The sequence below is a fragment of the Tauraco erythrolophus genome, unplaced genomic scaffold (assembly GCF_009769465.1).
Source record: "Tauraco erythrolophus isolate bTauEry1 unplaced genomic scaffold, bTauEry1.pri scaffold_45_arrow_ctg1, whole genome shotgun sequence".
NCBI classification, from domain to species: Eukaryota; Metazoa; Chordata; class Aves; order Musophagiformes; family Musophagidae; genus Tauraco; species Tauraco erythrolophus.
In genome coordinates, this window is record NW_028238615.1 from 381,798 (window position 1) to 401,361 (window position 19,564).

The 19,564-nt window shown below is 52.5% G+C and overlaps 3 protein-coding genes across 3 annotated transcripts; 1 reads left to right on the forward strand and 2 right to left on the reverse strand.

The window, feature by feature from the left end:
* Window positions 1-1,558: 1,558 nt before the first annotated feature.
* On the reverse strand, window positions 1,559-4,554 carry LOC147525987 (olfactory receptor 51Q1-like). Its single transcript, XM_086630645.1, is given in 8 exon segments — window positions 1,559-1,716; window positions 1,719-1,778; window positions 1,781-1,938; window positions 1,940-2,024; window positions 2,027-2,188; window positions 2,191-2,458; window positions 2,461-2,556; window positions 4,510-4,554. Coding segments are annotated over 8 exon segments (1,032 nt in total).
* A 6-nt stretch (window positions 4,555-4,560) lies between these two features.
* Window positions 4,561-6,726, reverse strand: LOC104381155 (folate receptor gamma). Its single transcript, XM_009988814.2, has 4 exons — window positions 6,589-6,726; window positions 5,670-5,858; window positions 5,179-5,314; window positions 4,561-4,934 (listed from the first exon to the last, which is right to left on the reverse strand). Exons 1-4 carry the CDS (start codon window positions 6,724-6,726, stop codon window positions 4,561-4,563), a joined length of 837 nt encoding a protein of 278 aa, XP_009987116.2.
* An 8,338-nt stretch (window positions 6,727-15,064) lies between these two features.
* LOC104377188 (olfactory receptor 52R1-like) lies at window positions 15,065-16,066 on the forward strand. The gene has a single exon (XM_009983923.2). The coding sequence runs from the start codon at window positions 15,065-15,067 to the stop codon at window positions 16,064-16,066; it is 1,002 nt and encodes a 333-aa protein (XP_009982225.2).
* The last annotated feature ends 3,498 nt before the right edge of the window (window positions 16,067-19,564 follow it).

Genomic DNA, 19,564 nt, shown 5'->3' on the forward strand with positions numbered 1-19,564 from the left:
ATGCTCAACCCATCAGTTTGGGCATAACATTCCTCAGTCTGTTCACATTTTCCTGGACAACTCATGTGTGCAGCTTCCACCTGCACTAACCCCCACCAGTTCTGGGATGAAAACCAATCAGATCTGAGACAAATTGATGAAAATACTCAACCTTTAGAATTTGTTGTCCTGCAAGATCTCCAGCGATCATCCCATCCTTTCAGAAAGCTGCACAAACAAAAGCACAACCTCCAACACAGCCAGATTCACCGACCTTCTTCCACATCCCAGAAAATCACCTGCAGATCCAGGTTTTTCAAGATCTGCCCCAGCCCAGGGCACTTTGGCTCTCCCAGGCAGATGGAGAAGCAGTGGCTGATCTGCAGCCAGAGGTGAGTGGGATGTCACCTGCTGGGCTCTGCTCCCACCGCACAGCACCGGAGCAGGAGGATGCCTGGGGGGCACCGGCAGTGCTGCCTCCCGGGACACCCACCCACCCAGACCACCCTTTGGTCTTCCCCTCGCCCTCAGCAAACCCTTCTTTGACATCTCCACTGCACTGGCATTTCCCTGAATATATTGACATTTTCAAAGGAGTCAGAGTACAAAAGCAGCCCCCGTTTTCCTGACCCCCCTGTCTGCCTCATCCCGACACCCTCTTGCTGCCGGGTCACCCTCCTGAGGTGTGGTCTTACTGCCTTGAATGGGTGTTGTGTGGGTTTTTTTGGGTTTGTTTTTTTTTTTTTCCCCTTTTCATCTGAGCTAACTGTCAAAACAACACCCAACTGGAGTCTGATGGCTGGATCAGGGATTTCCAGGCTGGGATTTTCCGAGCCCCGTTGGTGGCTGTGTTCAGGATGCCCCAGTGCAGTGGGCCAGGCTGGACCCACACTGACAACATGAATTGCTCAGACCTGTTTCTACCAAGGGCAGCCCAGGGAACTCACCAGAGTGGGTCTCTCTGGACACTGCTCCCAGCACTTGGTTTCTCCTGGACCCATCTCCCAGACCCTCGGTCCCTCCAATCCAGACCTCAGACCCCAAACCCCACACCCCTTGCCCTCCTTTGTCCAGAAGTTCACTGCTGGGTTACACACATCCACACACACTCCTCTAATAATTCCCAATAATTCTTGCTGTCAGCCCTTCTGCAAAACATCCCATTATAAATCCTGTTCAGTCCCATAATTCTCTTGCTCAATCCTCAAATTGTCCCGCAGGCACCCTACAAAAATCCTATAGCTCTTTAGGCAGTAATCCAGGACTTTGCCTAGTGTCCTGAGGAGGTTTCTTCTGGTTAATTGCTCATTTCAAAACAGGGACAACAGCTGAACCATTCACCTCTGATGGTCTTGGGAGCAGTTGATGCGGAGGAATGATCTTGGCTTGTTTCCCCCACCTTGTCACTGTCCCCGTCCCTGTGTGGCCTTTGTGGTCACTTGGGCCGATGTTGACAGCTATCCTTGCACATGGGCTCAGTCAGCAGAGCCCCTAACAAGTCACAGGGTGTCATTAACACAGGAAAAATTTTCTCCCAGGGGATGCGCAGTGGGAAGATGTATGTATTGAAGACCTTGCCTTAGCCCATGGCACATGGGCACGTCACACCAGGTCTTGTCCCGCAGCTGTGACCTGTCCCTGCCTTGTGCAGAGATGCCTGGGCAAGAGGACCTTGAGGACACCCCTTGTAGATCTGTCTGGTTTTTATGCTGTAGATGATGAGGTTCAGCACAGGGAGACCAGTGGGTAGACGTTAGCTATGACAACGTGAATGAGAGGGGAAGCATGCTTACCATACTGGACAAGCCAACCACTGGGACGTACAGGATCAGGACAGCCAGAATACAGGACAAAGAGTTGTTCAAAGCCTCGAGATGCTCCCTCTGGGATGTGGTCTGCGAAATGGCCCTAAGAATCAGTATATACGATGTGAAGATGAGGATGTGGTCTAGTTTCAGAAAGAATGGCTACAGCAATGTCACACCAGTTATCGGGTGTTATGTCCGCACACACCAGCTTGATCGGGTCCTGATGCAGACAGTAGGGTGGGAGGGCACATGGGACTGGCAGAAGGACAATCCTTTTAACACCACAAATGGGGAAACAGTTGGTAAGGCACCTCTGCACAGGGCAGCCAGCCCCATCCTGCCTGTCCTGACACCAGTGAGGATGGAGGAGAATTTCTGCGGGCAGCAGATGTCCAAAACCAATCAAAGGTCATGGCCAGAAGCACTGAGGAGTCCAAGAATGATGATGAAAGAGTTAAAGATTAAGAAAAACAAATATCAAGACTAACCTGCCTGGCATGAAACCAGAATACACTAATCACAGTTGGCATTGCAGACAGAGACAAACCCAAACTGGCCAGCATGGAGAGGAATTGGTATGTGGGCTCATGGGGGCTCAGACCAGTCCTGGTAACAAACAGGATTGTGATGTTCCCCAGAAGTGACACAATACAAACGAAGGTGAAGGAAAGAGCCAGATGCTGACAGTTTCCAGCCCTGAGATGCCCGTAAGGATAAACGTGACTGGTGCAGAGGTGGACTTCTTGAGACACGATGTGCCAGAGATGGCCTGCAGGGAAAGAGAAATAGCAAAGAAACGGAAGTAGCAAGTCTAAGAGGACATAGCAAACACAGGTAAGTGTGGCAGATGTGAAATCAAAGCTGAAAGAACACAGATGTCAAATAGAGACATGGACGAGACTCTACAAACCTCAGGTCCTGGAGAGCCCAGTGGATGGGTGTTCAGTTGTCTTAAGGTAAGGTCATACACAGAAGACGCCTATAAAGCAGCTCATTTTGGGGTTGTTCTCTGCGTCACACGAGCTGTAGCATTGCAATGCAGTTTCAGAAGGAGCGTGCTGCTCCTAGAGCAGTTCTGTGCACACCCAGCGTGGAGATTGGAAAGACGTACCTGTGCGCATCACTGCTTTACAGACACCCGAGCTCGGGGACTGGTACCCAGCAGCTCTGGTGTCTTTCTCGCTCTGTTTGGATAAACACTGTGATCTAAAGGGTCTATAATGGGTGAGACAAGTTCCCTCTTACACATTGGGCCAGAGGCACAGAGCAGCTCTGAGTCCCTGGGGAGCACCTGCGGAGCCCCCCACCAGCACAGCTGGCCCTTCCCTGAGCACCTCCCCTACTATAACCTCAGGCTGAGGTTACATGACCAACCCCAAAAAGCTTCAGCTTTTGCAGGCAGCACATTGAAGTCAGAGAGGGAAAGAGGGGGGAAAAAAAGTGTTTCTGAGTTTCATATAAAGGCGAGGAGCAGGTAACCAGCTACAACACAGGCTGTATCATCAGCAGCATTTTAAAAATCCAATAAACCACAAAGACTTCTGGGAAGAGCTGCTTTGATCTGAAGACTCCTGGAAGTCTTTTGAAGCATAAAAAGCTCTGCAGACCGGACAGCTGTGGACTCTGCCCAACGTGAGCAGCCCTGGGCATGTCCCCATCACCCTCCCCTTTCCCCTTCCTTTCGCAAGTTGCTGAAGTTTTGCCAGAGGCTTGTGCTCACTTCCGAGGGAAAACCAAACCAAAACACAGCAGTGAGCCTTTGCACAGCTACTGATGATGTCTGCAGGTCCCGTGTGGGAGGCTTTTCCCCAGGGAAAGACAGTTTTGAAGCGCTGGAGATACACAGCCAGAACCAGCCCATGGACGGGGGGGGATGCTGTACCAGCCCGCCCCAACCGCACGGCTGCGGCAAAGGAGAGGCAGCTTTCCATATGCAGCCTCTGGGCAGCTGCAGGACAAGGACAGTTCTGCTGAGATGCTCCTCAGAGTCACCTGCTGGGCTGGAAAAGCTGGTGCCGCTCACACCGGGGTGCAGCAGCCCTTTGCACTGAGCTCCGGCAGCCCACGCACCCGTCAGGCTGCTCCTGCACCCGGCTGCGGGATGCCTGGCCCCGGGGATGCAGGAGCAGCACGGAGGAGTGGCCGAGAGCAGGGAGGAGACACTACAGGTTCTTCTCTCACAGCCAGCCGTGGCCTGCTGCAGGGGTCCCAGCGCAGACACGAAGGCAAGCCTGCACCTCCTGCCGCAGCACGGAGCGGAGCACGGCAGCTGCGGAGCCGTCGGTGCCCAGGAGACCCACGTCTACCCAGGAAGCTTCGCCCTTCCTACCCCCAGGCAGCTCCTGCGTTTACAGATCCCATACCCACCACCTCCCAGTCCAGACCAGCAGCCTCATCCCCCCCTCCAGAGCACTTGTGCCTCCTCAACAGAGCTGAACATCAGTGCAGCAAGGCAGACCCAAAGGAGTATTTTATTATCATCCCCACCTTTCAGGGAGCCAGAGCTCAGCCGAGGACCCGGAACAGGCACTGCCGACCCAGCACACAGCCACGGGGTGGGCAACAGATGCGGAGGAGCTCCTAGAGCAGAGAGCATTGCCCTTCCGTGGACGGAAGCCGGACAGCAACTGGAAGCAGAGGCAGGAATGGAGGTCCAATGTTGTAGCTCACGCAGAGCACTTCATGGAGGTGTGACCAGTTTGAACAGACAGACCCAAGTTACCGATGCCAGCTCCTCTCGTTGGAGAGCTGGAGCAGCCCAAGACATGTCCCTTCAGGGAGTCATCACAAGGACCCCCATCCATGGGATCCACAGTCCCCAGGCTTCTTCAGGGACCACCACAAGGGCCAGAGACAGCAGGACCAGAAGAGTCCAGGGCAGAGCATGCACGGCTTTGTCGGTCTCAGGAGTTGTGTTCTCCACCCAAGCAGGGGAGGATCTCTTTTTCCAAGCGTAGTACTTGGCCACAACCACATTGGGGTTTCCCTGGGCAGGGTCAAACCACATCTGGATGCAGCGTCCACTGCCCCGGTGCTCTGTGGTGTATTTGTAGGAGTTGGACCAGATTTTCTCACACAGGTCTTTTGGTCGGGGGAAGACATGGCTGAAGGGTCTGCACATGGAGCCCCAAGGACAGCGGTTTGTTCCTGAAGACAGACAGCACCACAAAGAGAGAAGAACGACATGAGCTAGTGCACATCACTGCCGTCCTTCCACCTGGGAGGAGCAGGTCACCTGCCCACAACCCATTGCTGTATCTTCACTGATGGATGGTGGCTTGGCCACCTTCTAGTTGGCAGTTAGGGTTCTGCCATGGGTCAGGCAGCAACTACACTGCCAGGGGCTTGCCTGCAGGGACGAGGAGAGGGCTGCTCCACACAGCCCACCCACCTGTTGCCCAGTTCCAGCCCTTGTGCCAGTTCTCTTTGCACGTGACGTAGTCCTTGCAGTCCTCCCACCACTCCTCACAGTCCTCTTTGCAGAGTGGCACATGAAGAATCCTCTCCCGACGCCAGCTGCTGTCAACCTGCAAGGGAACAGGACCACACGCGCTGGTGGCGGCCCCTGAAAGTCATGGGGCAGGATCTACCACATCCCAGATTTCCCCCCTGGACACATCCATTGGGCTCCAGAGCTGATCTCAAGAAGAGTTTCAGTCCCAGCAGATACATCCTTTGACAAGACACAGTTCATCAGCCTGGCTACCTAAGCAGAGGCTACCAAAGTCCTTTGAATCTTTCCACCCAGCAGGAAAGTTTGCAGTGTCCCTGGAAAGCACAGTCCCATACGTGCCAGGGTATACTGCATGGGGGGCCAGCACATAACGTACCGTGTGGCCAGCACAAGCCCTGTTGTCCTAACCACAGCAGATCTGAGCCTACCTGGTTGATCCAGGGCCCCAGGTTGGGTGAGCACTCATACAAGCACGTGTCCTGGACAAAGTGGCGCTTGCACTTGGGTGGCATCACCCCACAGTGGTTCCAGTTGAAGTTGTACAGGTTGGATTGATCCTTGTGGGCTTCCGAACTGGTGTTGGCTGTGCAGCAGGCGTTGTCCTTCCAGGGAGCACACTACAATGGAGCAAGGGACCAGCTGGTCAGGGAGGGCAGGCAGAGGATGCTGCAGGTGCAGCTCCCTGCTCAGCCTACAGCAAGAAACCTTCAGCAGCAGGAGGATCTTCTCTCCTCCAGCAAACCCTTGGGCACTTTGGACTGAAGAGCTCAGGGCTACAGCAAGGTGGAGCTGGAGGAGGAGGTCAGATCCTCAGAAGGAATTAGTGCCAGCCTAAGGAGTAGAAACAAACTTCCTTCTTTTGCACCCTGGCTTGCTCTTAGCCCCATCTCAACCAAGGACCTGAGGGCAGAGCTCTTCAGTTAGGAAGAATCACAGAATGGTTTGGGCTGGAAGGGGCCTTAAAGACCATCTAGTTCCAACCTCTCTGCCATGGGGAGGGACACCTCATAGAGACTCATAGAAGAGTCTCCAACGCAGGGAGGGAGCAGGTAAGAGTGTCTTTCCTTGCCATCCTTTACCTTGTTCTGATTGGGGTACCTAAGCTTTGGGAAGGGGATGCTTCCTGGTTAAAGGGGAAAGAAATCCTCACACCACTGCACCTGCCCCAGCCATGTGCTAGAAGAAAACAGCAAACGAACCAGCCTCGTACCCAGCACGGGTTTTCTTCCTCAGCCCAAAGCACAAACCAGCCCGTGTCATCTGGGGAGGTGGGTACAGGGGACCCCATTGTGGAGGTGGGTACAGGGGACCCAGACAATCCCACCTGACACACCAGCAGAGTCATACCTGGTCATACAGCATCCCCTCCGGGCCAGGCTTGACTTTGTGGTGTTTGGCATCCATGCAGATGTTCAGCAGCGGGTCCTTCGCAGGCGTCATCGTGCAGGTGGCCAGCAGCACGAGCAGCACCTGCCCTGCTCCCATCCTCACGGCCAGCCCACTCGGGTCAGGGAGCTGGGAGGTGACAGAGCTATGCAGAAAGGGGACAGCATGGGAGGGGTTTTGCCACAAGCAGAAGTAAAGGAGTGGCTGTGCAGACCAGGCATCCCAAGAAGGCACCAGCAGACCATCAGCAGCTCACAGCACCAAGGACACAACTGCAGCCCCACCAAACAAGGCTGCAAGGTCAACCACATCTTGTCCTCTGGACAATGCTGCAGAGGTAACCAGCACTTTTAGTGCTTGGTTACCTCCAAACAGCCAACCTCAAACCTCCCTGCTCAGACAGGGGATGCTGTGTGGGACCTGTTCAAATCAGGGTCTTTTTGCACTAAAGCTGTTTTAGTGCGGAGCTTTCCAGTCCCAAACCTTCTGCAGCTGGACGTTGCTAGGTGAGGGATCTCTTTGGCTAGTGGTTCAGAGGTAGTTAAATGCACCGGGACACTGACACCTCGTGTGGACCCTGAGCTGCAGGAGGCCAACCTTGCTTTCAGGAGTAGGTTAAAAGAGGAAGGCATTTTCTTTGGTTTATCTGCATCTGGGCCTTTGGAGACTCACACCTGAGGTCTCCAGGGGAGACCTGCCTTGAGCCATAAAAGGCACTTCACGTAATCATGCTTTAGCCTCTCCTGTCCAGCTAGGGGCTGATAGGACTGAAAAAAAAACCACTAAAAAACCCTCCAAAAACCAGAAAGCCACAAAACCAAAAATCCCCCAAACCAAACAACAAAGCCCCACCCCAGAGTACTCCCTCACGCTCCTTCTCAATACAGCGTAAGGGCCTAAAACAATCACTTTTAAGAAGCTTTTTTCAAAACGTGGGAGCAAGACAAACCCTTTACAGCACTAAACCAGCATAAAACAACGCAGAAGACAGCAATCACAGAACTGAAGAAGCAGACACGTAAATCTGAAGACTAGAAAGTAGATAAATTGCATCACAACTGTACATACAACTAACAAAAACCCCTATAAAAACCAGATACCAACCTTACCAGCCCAGAGAGCCTCTGAAACTCCTGTAAAACCTCAAAACCACTCGGGACAGCAGCTTCCCGGGGTCTGCTTTAACAGGAAAGCCTCTAACACAGGTGCTGGCACTTTCACCTGCCTTCCTAATGCCTTTAACGAGGTCTAACTCCTGCCAGCTCTGCTACCTTGGAAGAAGTTGTTTTGGTGACAACCAGCTTGTCCAGCCTCTTTCACACGCAACCTCCTCTTTCCTGGGTCACAATCCGGTGTTTTTCCATGAGGCAGCTCTCTTATCAGCCTCGGCTGTCCATAACAAGCCCTGGTCCCTGCTCGCCTTACAGCGGGCAGTTTCGGTTCGCACCGCTGGGTGAGACAGAGGAGGGACAGATCCGGGATGCTGCCACGCGCCGGGAACAAATACCAAAGGGCTGATGCCCATCTCAAGAAAATGACGGGCAGGAGGAAGAAGAATAACTCCCAACACAGAAGATAAATGCTAGCTGATGAGGGGAAACGGTGCACCTTGTTGCAAGAGACTGAGAACAATAATTGGAGCTAAAAGCTCGGGTTTGCTCACAAGAGCAAAAGCCCTCGCCCTCAGCAAAGGGGCAGAGCCTTCCTACTGGAGCCACGCAGGTTTTGGGGCTGTTTTGCTCTTTTCTTTGATCACATCACTGATGTTTTGGTGATGAACCCACTCACTTAAGGAGCTCATCCTCCTAAATTTAACGTGTGAGCAGTGTAGGCTCCAGGAGACCCTGCTTTGGTGGTTTCCACAGTCTAACAATGATGACTGTATGTTCATTCTGAACCAGACCCGGGCTGTTTTAATTTCTCATGCTTCTGGCTCTCGTCTTGGAAGTGACAGTGAGCAGATCCTCCCCCACTCATCTTTGAGCCTTTGCCACCTCCGTCGTATCTCCCACCCGGTGCCTCTCGCCAGCCGCCGCCGCGGTCGGCTCACTCGTTTCCCATGACAAGTGCTGTGCCCCCCGAGGCGCCGGGACCGCAGCAGCGTTCCAGATGCACAACCCTGTCCCAGCCTTGTTTTTGGGTCCTTGCCTCGGAATTTCTAATATCTGCTTTGTTTTTGGAACTGCTGATCACTGAACTGTGTTGTCGTAACACTATCGTAACTGTGACAGCGTGTTCCTGGGAGATAATTGTGAGCCGCCAGCCTGTCATTTTCCATCTGAAACATTCTGTTTTTTCCCCCAAGTGCATCACTGGGTGTTTATCTCAACTGTTGTTTTTTGGTTTTGGTTTTTGGTTTTGGTTTTGTTTTATCTGCTGTTTTATTATTCAGTGACTCAGTCTTACCAGGGTCTTCTGCAGATTTTCACAACTGGTCCTCCTGTTCCTGGAGTAACTTATTAAATCAGAAACTGGTTTGCCTTGCTGTTTTCCTCTCTCTTTACCAGATAAAATTCACTGAGAAGCAGAAATCCCGATACAGATTGCCATAAGGGTTCACTGTAAAGGATACTCGTACACATTTATTTTATGATTCAATTATTCACTGGTTTGTGGGACTTTACTCTCATTTCATGGCTGTTTATTTGATGATCTTTGTTGTGAACTTGCTCAGAGACCTTGCAAATCGAGGTAAGCTCTATCACTCGGATCCGTTCCAGCCAGAATCCTTTCCAGCCCTTGGAGAAGTTGCAATATATTACAGAGTCTTGTCTGCATGTTAGAAGAGCCATATTGACCCATATCATAGAATCAAAAAAGCATCGAGTGGTTTGGGTTGGAAGAGACCTCAAAGATCATCCAGCTCCAACCCCCTGCCATGGGCAGGGACACCCTCCACTACACCAGGTTGCCCAAAGCCCCATCCAACCTGGCCTGGAACACTGCCAGGGATGGGGCAGCCACAACTCTGGGCAACCTGTGCCAGTGCCTCACCACCCCCTGAGTGAAAAATTTCTTCCTTAGATCTCATCAAAATCTCCCCTCTTTCGGTTTAAAGCTGTTGCCCCTTGTTGTGTCCCTACAGACCCTTGCAAAATGTCCCTCTCCAAATTTCTTGCAGGCCCCTTTATGTACTGTACTTCCCCTCTGTCCCCAGCCCTTTCCACATCTCCACACCTGATGCACGCAGCCTCACCCCATGCACTTCCATGCAGGACACTGCAGGAGCACAACGGTCCCTCTCATCATCCTTGCTCCTTTGGGCTGCCCTCCCCTTGCCCGTGGGCTGTTGCAGCAGATGGCAGATGCCCATTTCCCCTCCCAGGCTGTGCCTCCAGCCTGTTGTCCCTCCTTGCTTGCAGGTACCAGCCTGCCCAGCCAGCTCCCTCAGCTTGCTTGCTGGATTTCAGATTTTCATCTTTCCCCCTGGGCAGGATGTCCTCTCTGGAGCTCTGCAAACCACCATCCCCTGCCCAGCTGCTGAGTTCAGACCGTGGCTTGGCTGTTGGCAGATACGGTCCTGCTGGTCCTCCTGTGCTCCACCTGCACCCTGTGCTATCTCCTAACCCACCCTCCAGGGGAAGGGCAAAAGGCTCCCAGGTGTTCCCCATGAAACAGAGTACCCGACAGCCCTTCCTCTCTTTATTCTCATGACTCTTCTACCAGTGGGACACTACTACAAAACACTTTTAATACTACGGAAGCCAACAAGCTTTAAGGTCAATGAAGAAGGTCTGAAAGCAAAGTGCATTTTTTGTCACACCATCACAGAATCACAGAGTGGTTCAGGTTGGAAGCACCTCTGAAGGTCATCTTGTCCAACCCTCCAGCTCAAGCGGGACCAGCTGGAGCCAGTTGCACACTACTGTGTCCAGACAGCTTTTGATTATCTCTAAGGATGGAGACACCACTTCATATTTTGGAAAAAGGTTAAAGATTCTGGGAAAGGTTGTTGGACAAGGGATTTTACAGTGAAACATACAGATTGGAAGAGCATCCACTTCTAGTGGTTTTCCTAATCTATTGAAAAAGTTCATCTTCCTTTTCTTTTTTTTTTTTTTTAAATAAATCTGATTCTTTATAAATAGAAAAAAAGAAGCAAGCTCTTCTTTATCGTCTCAGTTTACACTCTACCCTTGATGTTTTTTTATCATGAATGGTGGTCTTCGTCCTTGAGGCGGCTGCGTTGCCACGGGCAGGGACGTGTTTGCTATGTTCACTGCAACGGCCCCTGGGACTCCTCCAGTGAGCGGTGCCAGGGGTGTGTGACCTCTCCCTCGAACACACTGCCTTTCACTACACACGAGAGTAACACAAGGGAAACCCCTAGTGCACAACCCCTTGCACATCAGGACCCTGCACAGATGACAAGAGCAGCAGCAGGTACTGCGAAGAAGACTCCTCTACACTCTAGCAGGAGGCACAGGTGCTCCTGGGCACTGTCGTCTCCATCAGCAGATGATTATCACAGCATCACAGGGTGATTCAGGTTGGAAGGGACCTCTGCACATCTCTACTCCAACCTCCTGCTCCAAACAGAGGCAGCTCCAGGGTCAGACAAGGTTGCTCAGGGATTTGTCCAGTTCAGTGTTGGAAGCTTCCGAGGACGGATGTTGCACAACCTCTTTGGTCTCTGTTACAGTGCTCGATTGTCCTTACTGTGAAAAAGTTTCTCTTTCTCTCCAGTTTGAGACTCTCTGCTTTCAACTGAGGCTTGTTTTCTCTCATTCTCCTGACATGCCACACTGAGAGGACCTTGGCTCCGTCTTCTTGACAACCTCCTCGTGGGCAGAGGAAGGCTGCTCTTTTGCTGTTGAGTCTTCCTGAAACCTTCCTTTTCCAGACTGAACAAGCCCGTTTTCCTAAGCCTCTCCTCATGGAGCATGGCTCCAAGCCCAGCCCTGGGAGTCACCAGCTGAACTTGCTCCACTTTGGCGATGCCTTTGTTGCATTGGGGCCCAGCACCTGATGCCATATCTAGATGTGGTTTAGCAAGTGCGGAGTAAACGGTGGGATAATCCTTTGGGGGCACGGCAGGTCGCTCTCCGGAAAGGTCAACTCAGAGACCAAACCAACAAAGATTAGGAGGAACTGCTAGAGAAGGAGAAAAGAGAATAAAAACCCTAGAGCATGGGGATCTGCACTGTTTCCCACCGTGTTTGCGGAAGTCTGCTTGATGGTCTAAGCTTTGTCAGGAGAAGTTTCCTTTCGTGTCAGGCCAGTTTGCTCAGGGTTTTCTCCAGTTGTGTGCTAAAAACCTCCAAGGATGGAGGCAGCACAAGCCCTCTGGGCAACCTTCCTTTGCGTGACGTGTGCTCCTGTTGCCCCTGTACACACTGGCATAACACAAGCAAGTGTAGCTGTGACAAAGAAATAGATTGTTTGAGAAAAAGAGGGACACAGGGAAAGCAGGCAATGAACAGTGGATTCCATCCAGGAGGACAGAAGATCAGTCTGAGTGCTGCACTCAGGGGCTCTCGTAGCTTGTCCATAGCTTCTAGGTGTGCTAAAAGAGGCACCTCACCAAAGGCACGTGCTCTCTTGCATCAGGGCCTTGAACGACCGTGATATTTGGTGGAGTTTGGAGCAGTTTCTTCCAATTGCAAGCCAACACTGAGAGAAATATGGGTGTCTTTTTTTGTAGTCTTTGCTTGCATAGCTTCAGTCTCCATGAAACACATCTTGTTATAACCTTTTCTGCTTGATTAAGGCACATTTTATTTCAGAATAAATAGTTTCATTTAAGTGACTTCCAAGTAATTGCCATCCAGGACGTAAAGGCAATTTTGCCCTTTGTCATTTTTGTCATCAACTATTTTATTAGAGCTCAGAGGGGTAAAAAGTGTTCGTAAAAAAAAAAACAGTCTCTACCTGCCTAATGTGATTTGGGAAGTGTGAATGAATTTTTCAGAGGCATGCCATGGATCTAAACTCTTTTCAGACAGTTGTGGCATTGAGAAATGGCTCCTGCTCATTCTCCATATGTTCCTTATTATTTTTCCTTTTGTGCTGAGAGAAAAATTAATAAAGAAAAATGAATGAACCATCCAGAAAATGTTGTATTATATTTCCTAGCAACCTATTTCTCACAAAGACAGTTAATAGAGTCTCAGAGCAGGGAGGCCTGATGAATTTCTCCTGGGTACCAATGAAAACCATGTGGGATTCTTGCTCTCCATGTTGTTTTCCAAACTTTAGTCATGGAGTGTCGCTTTGCTGGGGAAGGAAGGGAATGTGCTTTCTTCCTCAATGTGTGTCTTTGCCCATGACTATGACAACCGCTTTCCAGCTGAAATGTCCGTTGTTGATGCCCCAAGTCACCTCTGCCCTGCAGCAGCAGGAAAACCCCAACCAGAGCACGGGGCATCTGATCCCACGTCTCCTCCATCAGCAGGGCCAAGAGCCAGAGGGGAGGATGGACCAGCCCGGGGAGGTGGTGTCTTGGCACACTCTGGCATTGCTCCTGTCCCAGACTGTCTCGGGAGGCTGCTTGGGCTTTGGTACGATTCCCCAGTCATGGAAGGGGGTTTTAGTTGCACCACTTGCTTTCTTACTGGAACGGGCATTGCCAAAGAGCTGGCACAGCGATGCTCGATCGCGTGAACTCCACAGAAACAGCACAGGGAGGTGCTCGGCCCCGCAGCAGTGAGAGTTCCTGAGCAAGCACGCGGAGGGCTCTCAGAGCTGCCTCTCAGCATCCCACCATTCTCCAGCTGTGTAACGGGAATGACGGTACTGGTTCCCTGTCGGAGCCTGTCTTACAGCTGTGGGTGAAACGCAGCAGAGGAAGGACAGATTCCCCTTGTTTGGAAAGAATTCCTAATTCCTGCTGCTGCCGGTTTCATCACAGCCCTGTCCTGGGACTGAGCCTTGAACTACCCCGGCGCTCTTGAAACTCCTCCAGATCAACGAGCAGTTGTTGATTATTGATTGCCAACCGAATGACTGCGAGCCAGGGGAAACAAACCTGGGCAGGGCGCAGCTGTGTGGGAGGTGATCGGCGCTGAGGGGGTTAAAAGCTGCCCGTTTCTCCCTCTCCTGCCCTGCTCAGCAGCAGGGGACATGCGGAGCTCCCTGCTGTATTTATCTGCCAGACAGACAAACTTCTCCTGCCCTCTGCAGCGCAGAGTCCCGCCTGCAGCCCCGCAGCAGCAGGTGAGTGTTTCGGGCTGGCAGCACCCGGTGCCCCGCAATAAGCGCTTCGGGGGCATCGCCCCTGCCGGGCACCAGCAGCAGCAGCGCTGGGCAGCCGCGGGCACGGAGCTGCGGGCAGCTCCGGTCCTCACGCTGCTCCTGCCGGGAGCCGCCTGCCCGGCCCGGCCGTTTGCCGCGGAAAAGGCAGTTTTGGTAAAGCAGCGCGGACGGAGGCAGCTGGGAGGAGGGAGGTGGGAGGAAGGAAGGAAAAGAGCAGGAATTTCCGTTCCTGGCACGCTGACAGCCACGAGGAAATCCTGCCCCGGCAAAGCTCTCCCGGAGAGCCGGTGACCCCGAGCCACACGTACCCGTGAGGGTCCGGGCACAGCCCGCCAGCCCCGCTCCAGCCGGTGACTGGTGGCCGTGCTGGGCCGTGCTGGGCGGCGCTGGGCGCGGTGGGAATGTCGCTCCGGACGCAGCGGGAGCGCAGCCCGCGGCTGCAGCCGGCTCGGCCGGCCCCGGGCCCCGGCCAGGAACAGCCCCGCTCCCGTCGGGGGGGCTGCTGCCGGCCCCTGCGCCCCTCTGCGCCCTGCGGCTCTGGGCACAGGGCTGGGGGCCCCGCGAAGGTCTCGGAAGGCTCTTGGCAGCTCAGGAGCCTTGGGCTGACCTGTGCTGCGGGGCTTCCCGAGGGAGCCTTTTGTCCCGCTCCGAGGGCAAAGGCAGGAGCCGGGCGACGTGCGGGGGCTGAGCGAGCTGCAGGCTCCGCAGCGGGGAGAACGGAGATGGCCGGAGCTCGGCCTTGGAGGGGGTGCCAGCTCCTGGGGCACCGGCTCGTCTGTGCCCTGGCAGTGGGCGCTGCGTGACTGAGGCAGCCGTCCTGGCCTCTGCTGGCATGGGAGCAGGGCAGGGCAGGGCAAAGCTGCCTTCGAGCTGTAGGGCTGGTGCCAATGGCCTCATATCCCCACTGCGCACAGCTCCAGGAGCTTTCCTTCAGACCAGCTTTCACCTGCACTCCTGGGCTGGACACCCTTAGACACTGGAGAGGATCAGGTGTGCGCCTTGGGCAGTCTTCTCGTTCGGGTTGGTGCAGGAGGAAGCCAGGCTGATGCTCCAGGACCACTCCATCCAGCGAGACAGAGCATGTGAGGTGGACACTGGCAGGATACTTGCCTCAGAAGTCTCTCCTGAGCTAGCTCAAGCTGCCGTCACAGGGCTGGCTCTCTGGGCAGTGAATTTGAACTTCTAGACTGTACCTCGTGCTGGTCTGTGTGTGCCACTGACCAGATCAGGTCAAGGGTGTTTGATGCTTTTTTACAGGATGCAGGAGCCCTCAGTGGAGGCAAGAGACAAGCAGGATTCCATGTCTCTGAACTCTACTGGTCTCTCCCACCCTCCCTATTTCCTACTCGTTGGCATCCCTGGGCTGGAGAAGGAGCAGTTCTGGATCGCCTTCCCCTTCTGCATCATGTATGCCATTGCTGTGCTGGGCAACATCACCCTTCTCCTTATCATAAAGACAGATCCGAGCCTGCACGAGCCCATGTTCCTCTTCCTGGCCATGCTGGCCTTCACCGACCTGGTCCTGTCATCATCCATGCTCCCCAAAATGCTCAGCATCTTCTGGCTGGGCTCTGGGGAGATTGGGTATCTCTCCTGCCTTGTGCAGTTGTTCTTCATCCATACTTTCTCAACGGTGGAGTCAGGTGTGCTCATGGCCATGGCCTTGGATCGCTGCATCGCTATTTGCCACCCGCTGCGGCACTCCAGCATCCTCTCCTGGCCGGTGGTGGTAGCCATCGGGAGGCTGGTGCTGGTGCGTGGGGTTCTCCTGGTGAGTCCCACCTGCTTCCTCCTCCTCAGGGTGCCCTTCTGTCAGCATTACATCATCCCCCACTCCTACTGCGAGCACATGGCCGTGGTGAAGCTGGCATGTGGGGATACCAGAGTCAATGCCATTTATGGCCTCTTTGTGGCTTTAGTAGTGATAGGATCTGACACAATCATCATCTCTGTGTCCTACGCCATGATCCTGCTGGTGGTCATGAGGCTGCCATCCACAGAGGCACGACTCAAGGCCTTCAGCACTTGTGCATCCCATGTCTGTGTCATCCTTGCCTTCTACACCCCTGCCATCTTCAGCTTCTTCACCCACCGGTTTGGGCACAGCATCCCTCCCCGTGTCCATATAATGGTGGCCAATCTCTACCTGCTGGTCCCCCCCATGTTAAACCCCATTGTTTATGGGGTGAGAACCAAGAAGCTCTACGATAGGGTGGTCATCCTCTTCCAGCGCAAGGGAAGCTGAAACATGTTAATGTGCCTCAAACTGTGCTCATCATTTACTGCTGATGTTGGTAAATTTAACGAAAGTTAACGCTGTGCCTATTTGTTCATGGAGGAAACCGTCCTCTCTACCTGCACTTTAAGCAATGCATTCATGCAGAAATTGCCTGGTTGTCTCCTCTGTTACCGCTGTCCGGGGAGTTTCATCCATGGTGTGATGAAACTTGGGATAAAGACATTTAGTCTGGCTTCTGCACCACTGGGAGATGGAGAATTCACCCCACCCAGAAGGCAGATTCCTCACTGTTAGAAGTCTGTCACTATTAAAAAAAAAAAATTCCTCTCATGATTAAAAGATTTACACTGTAAGGCTGAGTATCTCCAGCAGATATTCCTGAAGTGACTTTCCTTGGATGAAGAGTGTTTGCTGGACTGTGTGGTGGGATGGTGATCAGATGGGAATGGTGACTGTCCTTGTAGAAGGAAATGAGCAGAATTCAATTTTAAGCCTCAACATTTTTTTTTTTCTAAGGAAGACAAAACCTGAAATAATCCCTTGCTAACAAATTCTAAAGGTGCTCTCTAAACATAAACCCTTCAAAAAATATCAGAAATCCTCACTGATGCAACGATTTGGAGTGACCTATCAGAGGCAGAGCGTTGCTAACAGGTTGCACCACACTGGCATAAGTTGACTATCCCTATATACAGGCAAATATGTTTTACCAAATCACTGCTCTGTAGCCATGACATGTAGGAAGCAGAATGAGGCGATGGTCACACAACCCAAATTCAAGTTACGAAACTCAAGCCCCTTACGGACCTTTGCTCTTTTTAGTGCAAACCGAGAGCACCGAGGGATGGAGAGGAGATCTCTGGCCTGGCCTGGCATTTCTTGGAGCTCTCTGTCTTCCTGAGCAGCCCTGACCATGGTGGCCGCCCACGAGGAGCCTCCGTGCTCTGCTGCCTCTCCCTGAGGTGGGTGCCCCTGGGGAAGCAGGAGGGGCCCCAGGAAGAGAACATGCACTTCTGCTGAAGCACAGCAGGTGGTAGGCTGCAGGCAAAAGGGGAAGGAGTAATTTTTTCCTCCCTTTTGGGAGAATCCTTAAATTTCAACTCAGTTCATCCGTCTTCTTTAGATAAACCAGAAGCAGCATTTCATGGGCCAGAGAAGAGAGTCAGGAGAAGCCAAGGGCGCAGAGGTGTGATGCAGTTTGCCTAAGAGCCAGTCTCAGAGCGCCCACTTCATAAAGCAGGGGTGCACCAGTGCTCGTGGACTCATGCTCACCCACCACCGCTATGGTGAGACAGAAACCCCATTTTTCTGCAGGCTCTACAAAAAAAGGTCACTGTGTTCATTTTCTTGAAGGTCAAAAGTGCTGCCCTCATGACTGATGTCATAGAATCATAGATTCATAGAATCGCGGACCTTCAAGACCATCCAGTTCCAACCCCCCTGCCATGGGCAGGGACACCCTCCACTACACCAGGTTGCCCAAAGCCTCATCCAACCTGGCCTGGAACACTGCCAGGGATGGGGCAGCCACAGCTTCTCTGGGCAACCTGTGCCAGTGCCTCACCACCCTCAGAGGGAAGAATTTCTTCCTTATATCTTTGAATATTACTCAACTTTCTTGGGCCCCTCTTCTCTCCAGGGCTTTATCCCACGGTACTCTGCCAAGCAGATCCCTGAAGAGGCCAAAGTCTGCTCTCCTTGTTGGTAGGCTGTATGCCGTATTTATCCATGTGCCTATTGTTTCAGCCCTTTATTAGGTCTTCTGCACCTTTTCCCACACAGGTACCATGTTCGTCACTGTGCAGATCCCTTCATCTCTCCATGAAAGCCTTTTAGTGTGTCCTACATCAATGTGATAACCTGTCCTTGCAGGGGGTGCTTGTACACGTGACAGTGCAGAAAATGGGGAAACTCTCTCCTATTGCTGTCGTCCTGCCCATCTCCTTGGGCTTGATGGGATGGGTGGGTGGTTGGGTGCACCCGCTTTCACTGCATCCAGCTGATTTGCCTTGTGCAACCTATCGCCAGAGTCTGGGATGAAGTTGCTTTGGATGCTTCTTCCCTGGGGTCAGATTTGGGTGAGCAGCTGGTGGGTAACTGCTTTAGGGCGTGCTGAGTGCCTCCGGGCACCCCAGGGTCTGCGTGAGCCGGGAGCTCGATGCGCTCGTCTACGCGTCATTGCTTAGTGCCACTGGAGACCACAGACCTCATCGGAGATGCCTGATGGTGTCCCCCGTGGCTTCCCACTGCTTCACAGGGCTGTGTGTGTTCTCATGATGGCAATGCCAGTCACAGGCAAAAAGCAAACACACTTTATATATAATGCCAGGAATTAATTGTCGATGTAATTGGAAACAGTCTAACACAGGGATCATTGTTAGACCAGATCTGGTTAATACAGGGAAAAAAAAGATAATTAAATTAATATTTCTTTACATAAAAAGAATTATTATTAGTGTTGTTATTATTATTCACACATTTCCTATTTTCTGTCTCTTCCCTGGGATGATGCTCATGCTTTCACTGCTCCTCTGGGTCCTAAGGTTGGTGACTTCAGTTTGGTGGCGGTGGTGGATGTTACATCAAGTCATCAAAACCTAGAGTCCTTCACAGGGAGTATGATATTGACATTCATGTTTTCTCCTTCCTCACTCTAGGGTCCACTTCGTGTCTTTTTTGTTTGAGAACATGCTTCTACACCTTGGTTTCTCTTCATTGGTCTGCAAGTCCATGATACATGCAGGTTTCCTAAATATGGTGCATTTTATGCATGTTAGAGACTCGTTCTTTGCTCTCTTTGTCGCTCCAAAATCCTTTTTGTCCAGCTCCGAGCCTCCATTTCTTTAACTGACCATTCCTGAGTTGTTTATAGCCATGAGGTCTCCAGTGCCAGCCTGTGCTCCACCTCTTATCGCCTTTTGCCCGCACTCCTCCGTGCCGCATCCTCTGTCCCTGCTTCCCCAGGCCCCTGCCCTCCTGACACACCTCTCTTTCTCAGCACTGCGCCGTTGTGTCACAGTCATAACTATCTCATTCGGCACAGAGTAGCTATTTTTTACTGCCCTCTGCATAAAACCGAAATGATGGGTGCACCATGCAACGGGGAGCAAAAAGCCATAGTCACCTCCTTAGAATAAAAACTGTAATTACTGCTAAGTCTGGTAAAAAAGAAGCTCCAGGCAGGTCAGGGCAAGTTCAGAGAAAGAAAACCCGGCATGCCTCAGTCCTGAGACCTTGCAAACTCAGTACGAAGCCCACGGCCTGTAACTAGCAGTGGCCACGCCGTGGTGCTGGCCTATGGGGTCAGTGTGCAGGACCAGTGTCACAGCTGCCTGGCCAGGTGGACCAAGGACATAGAATCATAGAATGGTTTGGGTTGGAAGGGACCTCAAAGATCATCTAGTTCTAACTCCCCTGCCATGGGCAGGGACACCTTCCACTACACCAGGTTGCCCAAAGCCCCATCCAACCTGGCCTGGAACACTTCCAGGGATGGGGCATCCA

What these genes read in the sequence shown, in the direction of transcription:
- LOC104377188 (XM_009983923.2), top strand. Translation starts at nt 15,065, where the DNA reads ATGCTTTTTTACAGGATGCAGGAGCCCTCAGTGGAGGCAAGAGACAAG.
- LOC104381155 (XM_009988814.2), bottom strand. Translation starts at nt 6,726, where the DNA reads ATGGGAGCAGGGCAGGTGCTGCTCGTGCTGCTGGCCACCTGCACGATG. An exon ending in TGGGGCCCTGGATCAACCAG is followed by an intron (nt 5,315 to 5,669) that starts GTAGGCTCAGAT and finishes GTTCCCTTGCAG; the next exon opens with GTTGACAGCAGCTGGCGTCG. An exon ending in GGGCTGGAACTGGGCAACAG is followed by an intron (nt 4,935 to 5,178) that starts GTGGGTGGGCTG and finishes GTCTGTCTTCAG; the next exon opens with GAACAAACCGCTGTCCTTGG.